The sequence below is a fragment of the Vidua chalybeata genome, chromosome 15, assembly GCF_026979565.1.
Source record: "Vidua chalybeata isolate OUT-0048 chromosome 15, bVidCha1 merged haplotype, whole genome shotgun sequence".
Taxonomy (NCBI): domain Eukaryota; kingdom Metazoa; phylum Chordata; class Aves; order Passeriformes; family Viduidae; genus Vidua; species Vidua chalybeata.
In genome coordinates this window covers 13,890,941-13,906,029 of record NC_071544.1, presented here as the reverse complement: position 1 = coordinate 13,906,029, position 15,089 = coordinate 13,890,941, and the positions used below count along the sequence as shown (strand labels likewise).

The following is a 15,089-nucleotide window of genomic DNA, read 5'->3' as shown; positions in this document are numbered from 1 at the left end:
GAGCCAAACCGACAGCAATGAGGGGCCAGTGATGCAGAGGAGGGAGGGATGGGCGAGTGCAGTCTCAGCAGCAGCTTAATCACACATGTCCAAAGCACGTCCCTGTTACCGAGCACTCCTGTTGAGATGGACATTTCATGCTGCCATTCTCCAAAGAGGCTGTGAAATGCCTTCCAAACCTTAAGGGAACCCCCGAACTGACTGAGGTTTCAGGTTGTAACTGTGCTACAGGAAATGCACCCCTGGCTTTTGTTTGCACCTGACGTTTGGCTGTATCCACTGATCTGTTTGGAGGGGGAAGCAGGGTCAGAGCTAATCCTCAGGAGAGATGGGAGAGAAAAAAGCCTCTTGGCAGAGACCTCTGAGTCTGCCCACTGCTTCCCTCTCAGCTTCTTACCTTTGATGTAGACCCTGGGCAAAATATTTTGGAAGGGAGCAGCATGCAGCAAATCACAAACTTCTTCCTGGGACTGAGGCAGGAAGAAAGAAAGATAAAGTAAGTTAAAAAATACCTATGGGGGAGACTGAATGGCTCAGGGGCCTGGGCAACACTACAGCAGTTCACACCTACAGCACCTATTCAGATCCAACCCAGCTCAGTAGTAACTCCAGTGGTTTCAACTGAAATGATCTAAAACTGGAAGTAATACCTCAGCTTCAGTCAGGAAGTTTCCCTAACTCAAATATACTTCCTGCCTGTATAAGGCCAGACCTTTATACTGATTTTCTGTCCGACTTACTAGTCCTGAAAGTAAGAGGGGGATAAAGAATATGGAGATTTCTATTTCATTTTACCCTGAATGAATTCCTGCAGCCTGTTCTTTAAGAGAGTGCCCAGGTGGAAATTACCCTTCGGTTCAGTTATTTTAGGAAGTGTACATGAAAAATATACTGACATGTGGCTCTTCTGCAAATAGCACATCATAACTGGTCTGAAATGATTTGGTTGTTGGTGTGGTGTACTCAGCCAGGGCTATCAGAATCCCAGTGGTGCAGGCACCAGGAAGAAGAAAACAGAAGTCCAGAGAGGAATAACACCATGAGATGCCACCTTAGGGGATGCATGCCAATGCACTTGAGAAAAAAATAATCCCAAACACAGATGCACAAGGAGGAGAAACCTAGAAATAGGCAGGTGGTGACTGAGGAGCGATGGCCGACAGTACATTGTACACGAGTCTGCAATGGGAAACAGCAGCGAGGAAACCAAAGCTGTTCAACACAGAGGCATCGTGTCATGACAAGGCATCAGCCTACTCCTGCAGAAGCCTACTCCTAGGACATGCTTTCAGTCCTGAGCTCACTGGAGAGATGTAGACACACTCGGAAGCAGATCATGACAGCGCAGCAGGAGAAACCTGGGGCCCGGATGGAATGACTCAGCTGGGCCTGTTTGGGATGCAGGGGTGGACACCACCCTTCCAGCCAGCAGGACAGCAGAGCATGGAGCTGCAGGAGGCTGCACTGGCGCATGGATGCTGGGATGAGAGCAAGTTTGTGGGAGTGCAGTTTGTGACACAGTGCTGGAGGGACAGGAACAGTCTGGGGCCCCTCCACGGGCACAGAGGTGCTGATGCTAACGGAGTGGGCCTGCCACCTTGGTCATTTTGTTTGCAAAACACTTCATTCCTAGGTGAATGTTCTTCCACTGCTGTTTTCATCTCATAAAGTGAACATTTTCAGCCATTTGCAGCCTGCATTCACCTCATATCTGTCCCAAAATTAGTCATGTTATTAACAGACCTCTTCCCCAAGGCCCATTAACGGAGAGCACAAACTCTGCTTAGAAATTTCATCCCAAGCAATTCCTCATTCCTCAAACTTAAACAATAAAAAGGGGGTAAAATGCAGCAGACTGGACATCTGCATCAGAGCCATTTTTGCCAGCAAATACCACCAGCCTTAGATCACTCAGACAGCTCTGAAGGTAATTGCAGTATAAAAGCAATTCCTCCTGCTGCACAAGAGCTCCATTAGAGGGAAAATCTTGTTCTGTGCTGGCTCTGTGCATCTGACATCCTCCAGCAAGTGGGAACCAGTGCCCACTGCATGCAAAATGGCTTTGTATTTCAGGCCTATTACTGCCAGGAAGAACAGAGAATCCAAGAGGGAGAGACTCTGTCTGGCATAGAAAGTAGGCAGATGTGGATTTTGATGGGCAGCCTTCCTTAAAGGATCCCCAAATTCCCATCATCTTTATCTTCTGCTATTCTAAAATGCCAGTACACTGCTGATGTACAGTTCCTGGGACTGAAGGAACATTTCTGCATTGAAATGAAAGATTTCTAAAGAAACCACCATGTCCCATGAGTGTCCCATTAAAGATGTGATAGGAGAGGCAAATGCAGTACATCCAGCAGAAAACCCAACACTGAGAACAGCAGAAAGTACTGACAAAGCCACAAAAAGAACAGAAACTGCCAGAATAAAGTTGGCAACTCTGGTCATTCTATAAAATTCTGTAACAGCCAAGCTGCTGGGTGATACACATCTCTTGTCTTCTTCATCATATGCAACCATTGCTCACTGAATGTGTTAGATACACTGTACCAAGAATTAAGAGTCTCTTGATCTGGAGTTAAAATGCAAAGGCAAGGGCAGAAATCTCCATTTTGAGGACATGCAGAGACTTTTAGTTTTCTCTGTGCTCTATGGCCAGATAAAATTTGGAATCTTTAAACTTTCTTATGGCTTTGCTCTGAACAAAACTCCTGGTTTTGCTTGGAAATTCTGTCTTATGCTAGGAAAGAAATTCAAAAATATTTCTGGAAAAACTGAAACAACCCTGCCCAAACCATTATGACACAGTGTGCACATTTAATGTACAGTTGTGTTGTTGAGCACACCTCAGTTGGCTCTGGGCTAAATTATGAGATGAATTCATTGCTTGGTAAATTTGTTATGTGAAAAACTAGGAGCTAAAAAGATAAGACACTCAGCCACAGCCTTTGCCCCACACTAGTGAGGGCATCACATGAGCTGAGACTTGTGCACGTGTAAAACTCCTGTGCAGGGGGCAATACCAAGTTGTTACTCCAGCCAAATTTTCAGTGAAGATGTCCTAGGACATATATCATCAGCAGATTTCCTTCCTGTTGGATTGCTTTATCCATTTCACCATTACAATCAAGCAGGTTGTTTCCATTGCACTGGCACCCTAAAAGAGCAGAGGGATCAAATCTACTTCTCACTGTACAAATATGTATATAAAAAAGTATTGATCCCTGCCCCAGAGAGCTTACAATCTAGAAATTAACTCCAGTTGGTTTTATTTCTAAGTAGGACAAACAAGGGGCAGCTTTGGGTCCAAGAATAAAATCTGGATCTTCCAGTATTCAGATTCAGCCATCCCAGAGGCCTGACCAAGCACCAATGCACACCATCCCCATGGACATGCCCAAAGACTCCAACAACACAGCCCCAGAGAGACCCTGAGAAGATGAGAAGCTGGAAAGTAACACTTCCCAAACTCTTCTGCTGGAGAACCCACTTGCACTTCTACTCTTGAGCTGGAAATTTCGGGTATGATGTTGGTGTGGGGGTTTTGCCTTACCAAAGCCTGCTCGATAAGGAGGCAGAAGAGAATGGCATTGCCCACTTCTCTGAGGCTCTGGAACACGTCAGTCTTCAGCTCTGCATACTCAATGATGTCCTTCAGCTGATGGTGGAAGAACTCCAGGATTCCTTAACAGAGAAGGAAGGACAGTCAGGAAGAGATTAGAATCATTTCCTGGTAATTTGAATGAAGAGATGATCACTGTGATTAAGGAAAGACTGTCTGGTATTTCCTTAATCACAAACTGCAGCTGCTAAATGGATACACAGAGACTGGCATTGGGAAGAACTAACATTTAGTGTCTTATCCTGCTTTCAGTAAGCCTTGGGAAATAAGGAGTAAGTCATATAAACTTGCTGGATTTCTTCATCAGAGGAGGAAAGAGGTTCCAGACTGTGATGCATGACTTGGTGCTGGCTCATATACAGCAGCCACAGTTTCTGACTGCAGCCATGCTGCAAAAAATCTCTTCACCAGCTAAACAGAGCATTTAAAAAATACCAGTGAACTCACAAAAGCTTACAGAATCCTGAAAACATAAGAGAGGCTACCAGAAGACATTCCCTTATCAGCCATTTATGTGTTCAAAAGGAAATTTCCAGCAGGAGATTTCCTGGAAAGGTTTCCTATACACGTTCCAGTGTCGACAGCAGAGCAGCTGAAAGTGTCCCAGCAAACCTGGCTGCAAGTGGCACTGGCAGGACAGGTGCCCAGCCTGGATTAACCACGAGTGTGGGTCTGAGTAAATGCTGCAGCAACATGGCTGAGCTCCTGCTCCTGCTCAAGGATCCTACCAGCAGCACCCACCTGGAGAGCCATATTCATGTCTTGGCAAGCGGCAGATCTTGGGCATTACTTCAATCAGAGTCTTCACATACTGCAGGATGGTGCCTTGGAGCTGTTGGAGACAAAGGGAGGTTAAACTGGAATGCCAGGTCTCCTGGCACTGGTTTTGAAACAGGCTTGTTGTGGATGGGTCCACATCTGACAGCACAGGATGAAACTTCAGCTGGAGTCTGAGAAGTTGTTTAATTTGGATTTCACTCAAAGATGAAATTCAGCCCAAGTGTATGGAGTCAAGAGTGCTTTTACAGCTTCCTCCCAAAGAATAAATCCCAGCTGCATGGATTTCCAACTTCAAAATACAGCTTGCTGTGTTTGCATTGTTTGCAGCTGAAATCCAAAACAAGGCTCAGTCTTAGATGCAGCTGGACTTGTGCTTCTAACCCAAAAAGCATTTCACCAGAGCTGCCAAAGGATTCACTCCCTTGCAGAGGAAACGCTCCTTCCACCTGAGGAATGATCACTGGATACTCAAGAGTTTAATAAGGAATTTACATTCATGTACAGCAAGTTTCTGTAGATCAGATATTTTGGACATACATGGATTAGAGCAGAGCACACTGCTTACTTTAAAGCCCTTGCTGTCATTTGGAGTTACACACCTGCACCCTGTGGATACGTTATGAGATAATGCACTGAATTCCATTTAGTCAACCATAAAATTTTTGTGCTGAATGCTGTCTGATCCTGCTGAAACACTCCACCATCCCACAGGAACTACTGGGGTTGCTCATCACTGAAAATCAGCCCATGGCTCCAAGTGTTCCAGCGTGGATCAAGAGACACGACGGCGCCCCGATGCCAACACCCCGATCCCAACGCCCACACTGCCTGCCTGCCTGCACCCATCCAGGCATTGGGGTTTCTCCATCACCAGGGCCAGGCTCAGAATTACCAGGCTCTTGACGATCTTCAGCAGCTCCTCCATGACCACGGCGATGCCCTGGTAGCCCAGGAGCCGACAGATGGTCTTGAAATGAGGTGGCCCCACGAAGTTGCGGTAGGAGCTGTAGATGTGGCTGTAGGCAATGTTGAGAGGCTGGAAATTGGAAGCACAGTGACAGACAGGACCTGTAATTCCTGACCAGACCTGTAATTCTCTTATCACAGTATTATGTTCCATCACTACAAATTTTAAGGAGGTGGAGGAGAAATAATAACACCAGTGGCCATGCCCACTTCTGCTTCTTGTAGGAGAAAAGATTGCTTTTCTTCCTATGTGCTCAGATACACTCTAACCTCAACACTGTCATGTCACAAGGTTTTATTATCCTCCAATGTAGCAACACCACTTTCATTTCCAAGGTAATTTACTCTCCCATACACTCCCAATCAAATATTTCAGTTCAGTGGCCCTTTGCCTCTTCAAAATCAAATTGCTCTCTACTAAAATGAAAAGTTTTACACACATTTAAGCAGACAGATATGTATTTCCTCTATGAGCACTTGCTTTAAATGAGGCTTATTAAGAAAAGCAGGAACTGAAGCAACTGAGTTTAAGGGCAGATGGAAAAGACATGGAAAAGACGCAGAAAAGATCATTTTTGCATCCTGCAAAGCTTTACATCAGCCTCTACTTAACAGACATCCCATGGGTCTGTGACAAGGGTAAGAATCTGACACTGGTCTAGGGAGAATGGTACCCAGGACACTGCCCCTAAAAATTCTTAGCAGAGAACAGAAAGTGATTTCCAGGAATATACTCTATCAGTGTCATCTTGGAAACATGGAAATTGCTGCAACATTTCATCACTGGAACATTTACAGGATCCATTTGGTGTGAGGCAAAGAGAAGTAGGGGGAATTAATTGACTTGTGTGTTCTGCAGAGAAGTACTGAGAGTCAGATTTAGCTGAGACACCACATGCTCAGAGAGGGCTCTGCAATGGAAGTGTTGGCATCACGACTCAGCCCAGCAGAGTGGCTGCACTCTCCCCCCATGACATCTCCACTTCAGCCTCAGGGAACAGCAAAAAAGCCATCCTGGGAAAGATCCTGGCACATAGTGCCCATTCCAGCAAAACACAGATTAACCCCGGGCTCATGCTTACCTAAAGGTGAAACAAAGATAAGGAAACCAATCAGACTGAATCCCAAATGCCTCCCTGTGGATATTGCAGACGTATTCTGCAATATAGGATCCCCTTTCCTGCCAGTAATGGAGCCAAGGGAGTGATGGAATGAAGGCACTGAGGAGGTTTGGGTAAAAGGGAGCAAGGGCTGGAGTAGCAGAAAAGGGCAAAATGTTGTCTTTGCTCCACCACTGCTGCAATACCCCCAGCTGGAGGCTCCTGTCATCCTCCACTCCTGACTCCCTCCACAAGGTTTATTTTTAACACTTCATCTGAGCAGCTAATGGCTTACAAAATCATTGGCTAAAAATTGGAAAAGTATTTTCTTTTGCTCTCAGCTGTATAATTTCACCAGTGTACTGACCACGCTTTCACAGACTTGTCAGTTACTTTAATCAATTAATTCTCCCTCATTTTGTCACAGCCCTACAGATCAGGTCCAGCAGGTTGTTACCCGCTGTAATTCCTAAGTGCTCTTTGAATGAGCAGAAATAAGGCACAGCTAGAAAGTCCCCTATTTTCTGTGAAATGTAATTTCACCTCTTGTTCCTGGTAGGTGCAAATAGCCCTGAAACACAATATTAAGTGCAGAAAGACTGTCTTGGAGGCTCATTCACAAAAAGCAAGACCTTTCTCTCCCATTAAAACTTTAAAAAAAAAAAAAAGGGCCCTAAGTATGTGAGTATGTATCAGAGTTAAGAATTATTTAAGCAGACAGAAGCCTACTTTCAAAGCTCCTTGGATACCAGCTCTTAAGAGAACTGAGCACCTCAATTAGGCTTCTGTCTGCATCCTCAGATAACCAAGTCTTTAAAAATCTGGTCAAGACAGCCCCAAAGCCACTGGTTATGCACCTTGATACATTTGAAAAACTGCATTTTTTTTTTTTTTTGAAAAGTGTTTTTGTTTAAACACTAAGTAATGCCCAACCTGGAACATCTGCCAAATGGCTAACATGACCATCCCAGAGGGAAGACAGTGCTCCATGGCCCCAGCCCAGCCATACTCCCACCACAGCTTTTGTTGCTTTAACTTTTGCAAGGCAGTGTCCCCGCCCCAGGTGTCCCCACAAAGCAAGTGCTGCAGGGGTGATCCAAGTGGCCCAGAGATGGCTCCTTGCCCCTTCCTTCCACACCTCCCTGTAGGCTCCTTTACCCTTTTATTTCCCCAGACTTAGCACACTAGCTCATCCTAGCTTGGGGGAATAAAAAATAAATCCTTGTTTCAGTGGGCCCATGAATCCACATTCATTTCTGGAGGCCTCTTTGCTATTCCATGGCTGTGGGACTTCTGTCTGTGCATGTCCCTTGTTCCCCTGAGATGGGCCCATGAATCCACATTCATTTCTGGAGGCCTCTTTGCTATTCCATGGCTGTGGGACTTCTGTCTGTGCATGTCCCTTGTTCCCCTGAGATGGGCTACCACCACTGGTACCAGCTGTGGTGCAACTGGTCAGGTTTTTCCCACAACAGGGCTGGTATCTGGCTGTACAGGCAGCTGCTGCACAGCCCCCACCTGGCAGCACTCCCTCTCCAGCCCCTTTATCCCTTTATCACTCCTCAGCGGGATAAAGAGGCTGGAGAGCAGCTCCCAGCCAGCTTCTCCCTAGAGTGGGGGTCTCAGCAATTAGCCTGACTGGGAGAAGACACATTTTAGGATGCGCACTGGCTGCAGATGAGCAGGATGATTCACGCCTGCCTGTCTGCAGGATGAGGTGGGTTCATGGAGCTCTCTGCGGAGCCATACAGTGCACTAACAGCAGGCTTGTGTCTAATAATAATGCTCTGCCAGCAATTAAAAATATAACTCCATTTAAGGGTGAGATACACAGCTTGGGGTAGAGACTGTAGGATGTAAAAAATGACACCAGTGGGTATTTTAAGACAAAGCAGCTGAAGGCACAAGCTGGCTGCACAGCACAGCACTGCTCACTCCCCCGTGTCAGTGGCCGCTTCTGATCCCTCAGAGGACCAAAGCAAAAGCCTGACCCTGACGCTTCCTGTGAGCAGCAGCTGCTGCAGACACTGGGGAGGTTTGCCCCATCCTTGGTTTGGGGCCAAATGGGCAGGTTTTGGGGATGGGAAGCTGGGATTTGCAGCATGGGGCAGAGCTCCCAGTGTCCCACAGTGTCCACCCTGTACCCAGGTCTCAGGGACAGCCATCTGTAATTGTGAGCATGTGGGCAGCATTGCTTTAGGAGCTCAGGAGGTTACCAGCAATGCTCTGGAGAAGCTTTAGCAACAAATGGAGCAAATCAAACCCCAGCTCTATTTCCATGTCTTTGACCTTGTTGTTGGCCATCACTCAGAGCTGTCTGAACTCACCTGAGGACAGGCAGGGAGAGTTTTATCTGGTAAAATTGAACAGAGGGGGATAATAAATAGTACTGGCTGTTACAGAATTCCCTTGGAAAAATGAAGAGCTAATGAAAGAGCAATATACTCAGAGACAAAAAAAAGGAACTTGCACACAGCCCAAGACAAATCAGGGCTCCCAGCCAACCTAATTTCAGTGCAACTGCTGAAAGTGTCTTAGAAAGTGGAATGAGTAACTCCAGACTCAGCATCAACATTTCTGGGAAAGTTCCTCTCAAGCACATTTTGGCTTTAGAGAGGAGCAAGTCACTTGTTCAGAGCCTCTCCCTACCAGGCTCATCTGTCCCCTCCTGGTCACAGGCTCGACCTGCTCCCCTGAACACCACAGGCACTGGCTTTGCCTCTCCCTCCTGCCCTCTCACCAGACTCACAGGGGACATCCCCAAGCTGTCTGTAAGTCAGAGGCATTTAAGAAGAGCAGATCTTAAGTCCATGCAGTTCAGTGGGAGGTCAAGTCTTTGAAAACCCAATTCCTACTCCCATCACACAGTTTAGAAAATATTAAAAGGTTACTGGAAATTGCAGCACCATCAGAGATCAAAATGCACTGCTTGTGGCTCTCACTTAAATCAGTAGTTTAAGTGTGCAAGAAATCACAGAATTAAAGAGAGAGTCTCTGAGTAAACAGGTACCACAGGTCAGGATCCCAGAGTTCACACCATGTGCCAAAGTGTCTGTAACCCCAGAGCCTGCTGGGCTCAGTGATGGTCTTGCTGGGGCACTGTGGATACAGGAGAAAAATAAAACCCAAATAAGCCAGCAAAAAAAACCTACCTGGCTTGTTTTTTCCTGCCTTGGAGACATACACTTCTCCCAGGCAGAAGCTTTTAGGGAAAACATTCCCAAATCACTCGAAGATGCCTGCCCATCCTTTCCTATTGGTTGCCATGGTGAGAGATGACGGAGCCCGAGCTGGGTATAAACGAGGGAGTTCAGGGAAGGGATTTAGCAGAGGCAGGAGGGAAGTGAGTGCTGGCAAGACACTGCCTGAGGCCACTCTGTCACCAGACCTGTCACCACCCAGGACCTGGCTGGAGGTAAGTGCTGGCTCTGGGAGGGCTCAGCATGGGCATGTGCAGCCTCATGTAAGGACAGATTAGCAGTCATTAGTATGAGCTTATTCTTGAGTGAATGAAAGGAAAGTTAGTTATTGTTAGAGAGAGAGGAAAAAGGAAAGAGTAAACCAGCTCAACTGAACGGAGGTGCTGCTCTGAGCTTTCTCTGGCCAGGAGAGAGAACCCTGCAGTGATGCTCAGAGAGCACTTTGGGGATCTAAAGGAGTGATGTGCTCAAGTAATTTGTGGCTGTTGCCAAACAGCCACACAGCTCAGAGAGTATTAAAAAACTACAGGGCATTGCACCATCAGGGATCATCATCTACTACTCACTAGCTCTGGCTCAAATCAGTTTAAATGTTTAAATTTGTTAGGCAGACAGTGTCTTTTTTCTGTCTTTGTTCTTATTATTCATATATTTGTGTTTCCCTAAAGGTACTGCTTTTATATTCCACCAACCTACAGATTGCATATTTGAGACCCAGATATTGCAGTGTGAGATGCTGCGGGAACAGAAAGAGTTTATACTTTATTAAGCAAGGAAGGTACAGAAAATGCAGTGACAACTTAAAACAGTGAATTAACCATTATGGAGCTTTCTAAATGCCATTTAGGTGTAAAATCAAAATATCTGTTGATTGGCAACTTCACAAGGCAAGCTGGAGCTAGTTTAATCATCCCTTTATGCTAATCACACTTGCAGTATCCTTTTTATTTTGTGGGAAACAAAAAGCTAAGATAGCTTCTGATACAGACAAGCAGTCACAGAGATTTTTAAAAAAAAATAACTGGAGCAAAAAGTGTACCCTGTGCTCCAACTGGATGTTTTTGTTATGAAGCAGAGTTATACAGTAGTCTGGGCAACAGCAGGATTTGTCTTTTGTAATTTTAACATGTAACCTAAGTGAGCCAGGATAGTCTCGAGTCCAATCTAAGGGAGAGTAAAAGTCAGTGGAAAGATTTCATCAATGTCAGTGTCCTCTGAGCCTTGACACGAATCAGCAACCTGAGCCTCTCCCTGATTCTGGTTTCAGGGGCACGATGAACATCGAGGTGCACAACATCACCTACACCAGTGCCACCGTGTCCTGGGCCATGAGCAGCCCCTGCCCAGAGAACTACTACCACGTCATGTACCGCCCCAACTGGAACAGCGTCTTTGCCGGCTACCTGCGGCAGAACTTCCACCGCGAGGAGCGCGTGCCGCACCCCCTCAGCTCCCTGGTGCTGCACCGCCTCACACCCTCCACCATCTACGTCCTCTGCATCACCTGCAAGAACTCCTACCCCTCCAGCAACCACTGCACCACCTTCCACACGCTGGACAAAATCCCCCTGGTTTTCGGTGGCTCCAAGCACGAGCCCACCACATCCATGTGGATGGTGAGCAGCCTCCTGCTCCTCTGCTTCCTCGCCCTCCTGGCCTACGGCTGCCTGCAGTTCTGGTCTGCGCGGTGCCACTGGGCTGCCAGGCTGAAGCACCCCAACAGCAGCCTCGAAGAAGTGGAGGAAGGAAGTGGCTCACCAGAGGAGCCACTGAGTGATGGACTGAGAGAGGAGCTCCTGGAAGTGCCCATGACCACTGTGCTAATGAGGAGTTCCAGTTCCGTGAAGGAGAGCCCCTATAACTCCCCTCACTGCTTTTTTTCCTACAAAAACAGCGATGATAAAAGGGCCATCTTGCCACAGCATGGCCTTCACTGAAAGCAAAAGAAAACAAAATCTTGCTTAGAGGTTTGGTTTGTCCTGCTCTTTCCCAGCTCTTGCCAAGAGGACTGTCTGTGTGTCCATGGCAACTGTCTGTCCCAGGGTAGAACATGAGGTGTAGACATTGGTCACAGGGAGAAAGATTTTTGTCAAGTGACAAAAATACTCTCATTTGCTGAAGATTTTTAGAAAAGAAACCAAGTCAGCTCTCTGGGAACAGCCAGGCTTGGCAGACTGTAGTGTCATTAGCTCATGTGCATCAGTGCTGTAGGTTCACTTCAGAGTCATCAATCAATATGCATAAGAAATAAACTCCACTCAAGTAGTTTCACACTTGAGTGCCCCTCCACTAGCATCACAGCCCAAGCCCTTGTAACACCTGTATAAACAGTCATTGCAGCCTGAGAAAAAAGCTTTTTGTCATATTAAGTAGCGCACACACAAGTATTTTAGTAATTCCCATTTTGAACAGAAAAGTGGTACCTTCCTGAAGTGGTACCTTCCTTGGGGAGCATCAATGCATCAGAGCACCAACTTGCTCACCTGCCTGTGCATTTAGATGGATTTGACTCAGTCTCAGTGCCAACACCAAGCAAAAGCCGTGTTCACACCCCATAACATGGGCATTTTATGAAGAATATGGAAAAGCAACAGCAACAACACACTGGATCTGCTTCTTGCATGTCTGTTAGGTTGCACACAGCAATGTGGCCCTGCTCGTTCACACCCAGCACTCTGTAAATGAACCAGTCCTTGCATTTCTTTGTCTTCCTAAATAAATATTTCCAACATCCACTCCTCCTCTGGCTGTTGTGGCTCATTTACTGACCTTGGACCCATAGAGGTAATAGGGCTGGACGTTGGCTGGCTTGTCCCGCTGGGGCTCCTGTGTGAAGGGGATCGCTGTCCTCACAAACCTGTGGCAGGCATGGGAGATGGGGAGGGAAGTGGTCAGAGCCTGGTTAACTATCACACACAGGGCATGGTCTGGGATGACCTGCAGTTGCAGGCTACTTAGAATTTATCACTTGAACTACACCAACAGGAATGCAAAATCCTGCCACAATCTGTTGGTGGTGTAAAATCTACCAAAAGAGAGATTTCTTCTCATTTTTGACAGGCAAGAAAACAATATCTGAGCAGCTACCAGAGCTCTCCTGCTGAGCAAACCAACCCTCAGCCACTTCAACTACTGCCTAACTGCTGCTTGAATTTGTTACTAACATTTTAAAGACCAAAAGAAGATGGTGAGTTTCAAATTAGTTTTAAGAGTAACTATTGCATCCCACAGGGAGCACAAACCTCGCCACAACGCATCTCAATTTTACGTGGCAGGTTTGACGTTCTGGAAAGAAAAGCAGGGTCTCGAGGTGGCCTTGCTTTCCCTCCTCACCTGTTGGTGGATCCGTTGTAGCAGTAGTTGGGCAGGAAGTCAAAGTTGAGCTCCCAGAAGACGTGCAGGGTGATGCGCCCATAGGGCGCGGACACGTTGTGGTTGGCCTCGCGGAACATGGCATCGAAGCTGTCCAGAGTCATGTGCTTGCACAGCAGCCTGTGAGTCAGGCGATTGATTTCCAAGAGCCACTCCAGCTCCTAAAGCAGTAGAAAATGCAATGTATTACAACAGAAATAGCTGATTTAATTGCCAGGGGAATGGCTTTTTATCCACATGCACGCAGAACTAAAGACATCAATTCAACTCTGCGGCCAAGGCCAATTGCACTTCCACTCAAGGGGGTCCTGGTCCAGTATTTTGTGAACCTGCAGGAAGCAAAATTAATTTGTTCCCCACTGAGCACTGGCTGGCTTTCACCTCAGAATCTTCCGAAGGTGGGAACTGGTAATTTTACACTGCTTGACTCTGATGCTCCTATAACATATCAAAGACAGCAAATCCTGTACATACATGAACAATGTCACAGCCACCTTCATCCAACTGGGAATTAAAGCCAAGATTTCCTTCTCCCAGTTTACCAGACTCTCTTTATATGAACTCTGCAAAGTCTAACTGCTGATTGTCACCTTATGATTTACACAGATACTTAATGATCTGAAAATAATGCAATTAAAGCTGCATAAACAGCTTTAAACTAAAGACTCAGCAGCATAAAGGAAGATACATAACTGGTTGAAACCTACTGCAGGAGAACTCAAAACAGAAGACAGTTGACTGTGCATCCACAGCAGTGCATTAGTCTCCCTGCTCATACTCAGAGTCAATAGAAGTTCTTACCACAATGGATGTCAGGTCCTCGCTCTCGAAGCGGCTGATGGCCTGGTCTAATGATTTGTACATGGCTGCAGAGATGCGCTGGGTAATGAGCCTGTTCAGGTCGATCGATCTGCCCAGCAACTGGCAAAAGGAAAGATTTGCATGTTATATACTGATGGGGAAAAGGTATTGGATTTTTTACTCAACACACAAATTAAACCCAAACCTCTAAATCTGCTAAAATGTGAAAGTGGTGGCACAAGTGCCTTGGTTGTGTGTAGATTACTTAAGAAGGAATGAGGAAAATGTGAAGCATAACTCATTTTTGTGTCACAAACAGATTCAACCCTTCTCAGCCCAGAGCTGATCTCAGCTAGGATGCCCTCCACCACCAAAAGGAAAACAGACCAAGGAGTGATGAGTACTGGAGTCTGCTGCTTGCACTGTACCTGGACGTGCCTCTGCTTGAGCAGCGTTTCGTAGCGGTTGGATGGTGGGTATGGAATGATCACCCCATAATTCTTGCACTCAGCCCGGAAACGTTTGTCCAGTAAAACACTGGAAAAGGGAAGCAGTGTCAGGAAAATAGAAACGTACACTATCAGCTTCTCTATGAGTCTTTACAGAGTTGTTTTAGACCTTCTTTTAATCTTGGCTCTCAATTCCAAGAAATTTCTACACACGAAATCACAGAGCAGTAGTTGTTATCTGGGGACTGCCCTGCTTGTCTTTTGTGGCTAAAACATTCAAAAAGATAAAAAAAAGGTGCTGAAAGATATCAGTGCTAAGTACTGGGTGGCTCCCCTGGTGTGCTCCCTCCTTGAAGATCTGCTGTGGGAACATTTGGTTGGCAATAGTGATTGTCCTCCTTCTCTAAGGCCAAATGTGACCTAGAGACAGAACTTGCAGTCACAAGGAAGATTGGTTCATCTTTGAGGCCACAAAAAGAAGACTCTCAGTAGGTTTCATCCATGCCCTTTAAATTGGTAAGGAGGATATGCCACAAAGGTTCTATCTCCCCAAAGGGAGAACAAGTCCTACTGCTTTACTAGGGTGAGGACAAGTGCATATTCCTGTTTTGTAGAGATGGGAGGCTTTCAGTCTTCTGCCTGGTACAGAAACAGAAGTCAAGCAAGGACATGCCTGTAACAAGCTCAGTTTGCTTTTCTGCTGCTCTCACAAACTGTACTCTGACTGCTACTCCGGATGCCAATTATTATTTTTTCACTTTTAACTGTGTCTCCTTAATTAATTTTCCTCATCTACATT

At 46.2% G+C, this 15,089-nt stretch overlaps 2 protein-coding genes across 4 annotated transcripts in view; one reads left to right on the top strand and one right to left on the bottom strand.

Annotated features, from left to right (window-relative positions):
* The window catches only part of CYFIP2 (cytoplasmic FMR1 interacting protein 2), a 50,603-nt gene that overhangs the window by 9,719 nt on the left and 25,795 nt on the right, over positions 1-15,089 (bottom strand). For all 3 annotated transcript variants that reach the window (XM_053956662.1, XM_053956663.1, XM_053956664.1), the window contains exons 20-27: positions 14,270-14,378; positions 13,842-13,961; positions 13,002-13,201; positions 12,438-12,525; positions 5,295-5,438; positions 4,364-4,454; positions 3,554-3,684; positions 398-470 (exon numbers count right to left, since the gene is read on the bottom strand). In XM_053956662.1, the coding sequence (XP_053812637.1) occupies positions 398-470; positions 3,554-3,684; positions 4,364-4,454; positions 5,295-5,438; positions 12,438-12,525; positions 13,002-13,201; positions 13,842-13,961; positions 14,270-14,378 (956 nt within the window). The remainder of the gene's footprint in view (positions 1-397; positions 471-3,553; positions 3,685-4,363; positions 4,455-5,294; positions 5,439-12,437; positions 12,526-13,001; positions 13,202-13,841; positions 13,962-14,269; positions 14,379-15,089) is intronic.
* On the top strand, positions 9,796-12,404 carry FNDC9 (fibronectin type III domain containing 9). Its single transcript, XM_053956665.1, has 2 exons — positions 9,796-9,883; positions 10,936-12,404. The coding sequence occupies exon 2, from the start codon at positions 10,943-10,945 to the stop codon at positions 11,603-11,605; it is 663 nt and encodes a 220-aa protein (XP_053812640.1). The 5' UTR covers positions 9,796-9,883; positions 10,936-10,942; the 3' UTR covers positions 11,606-12,404.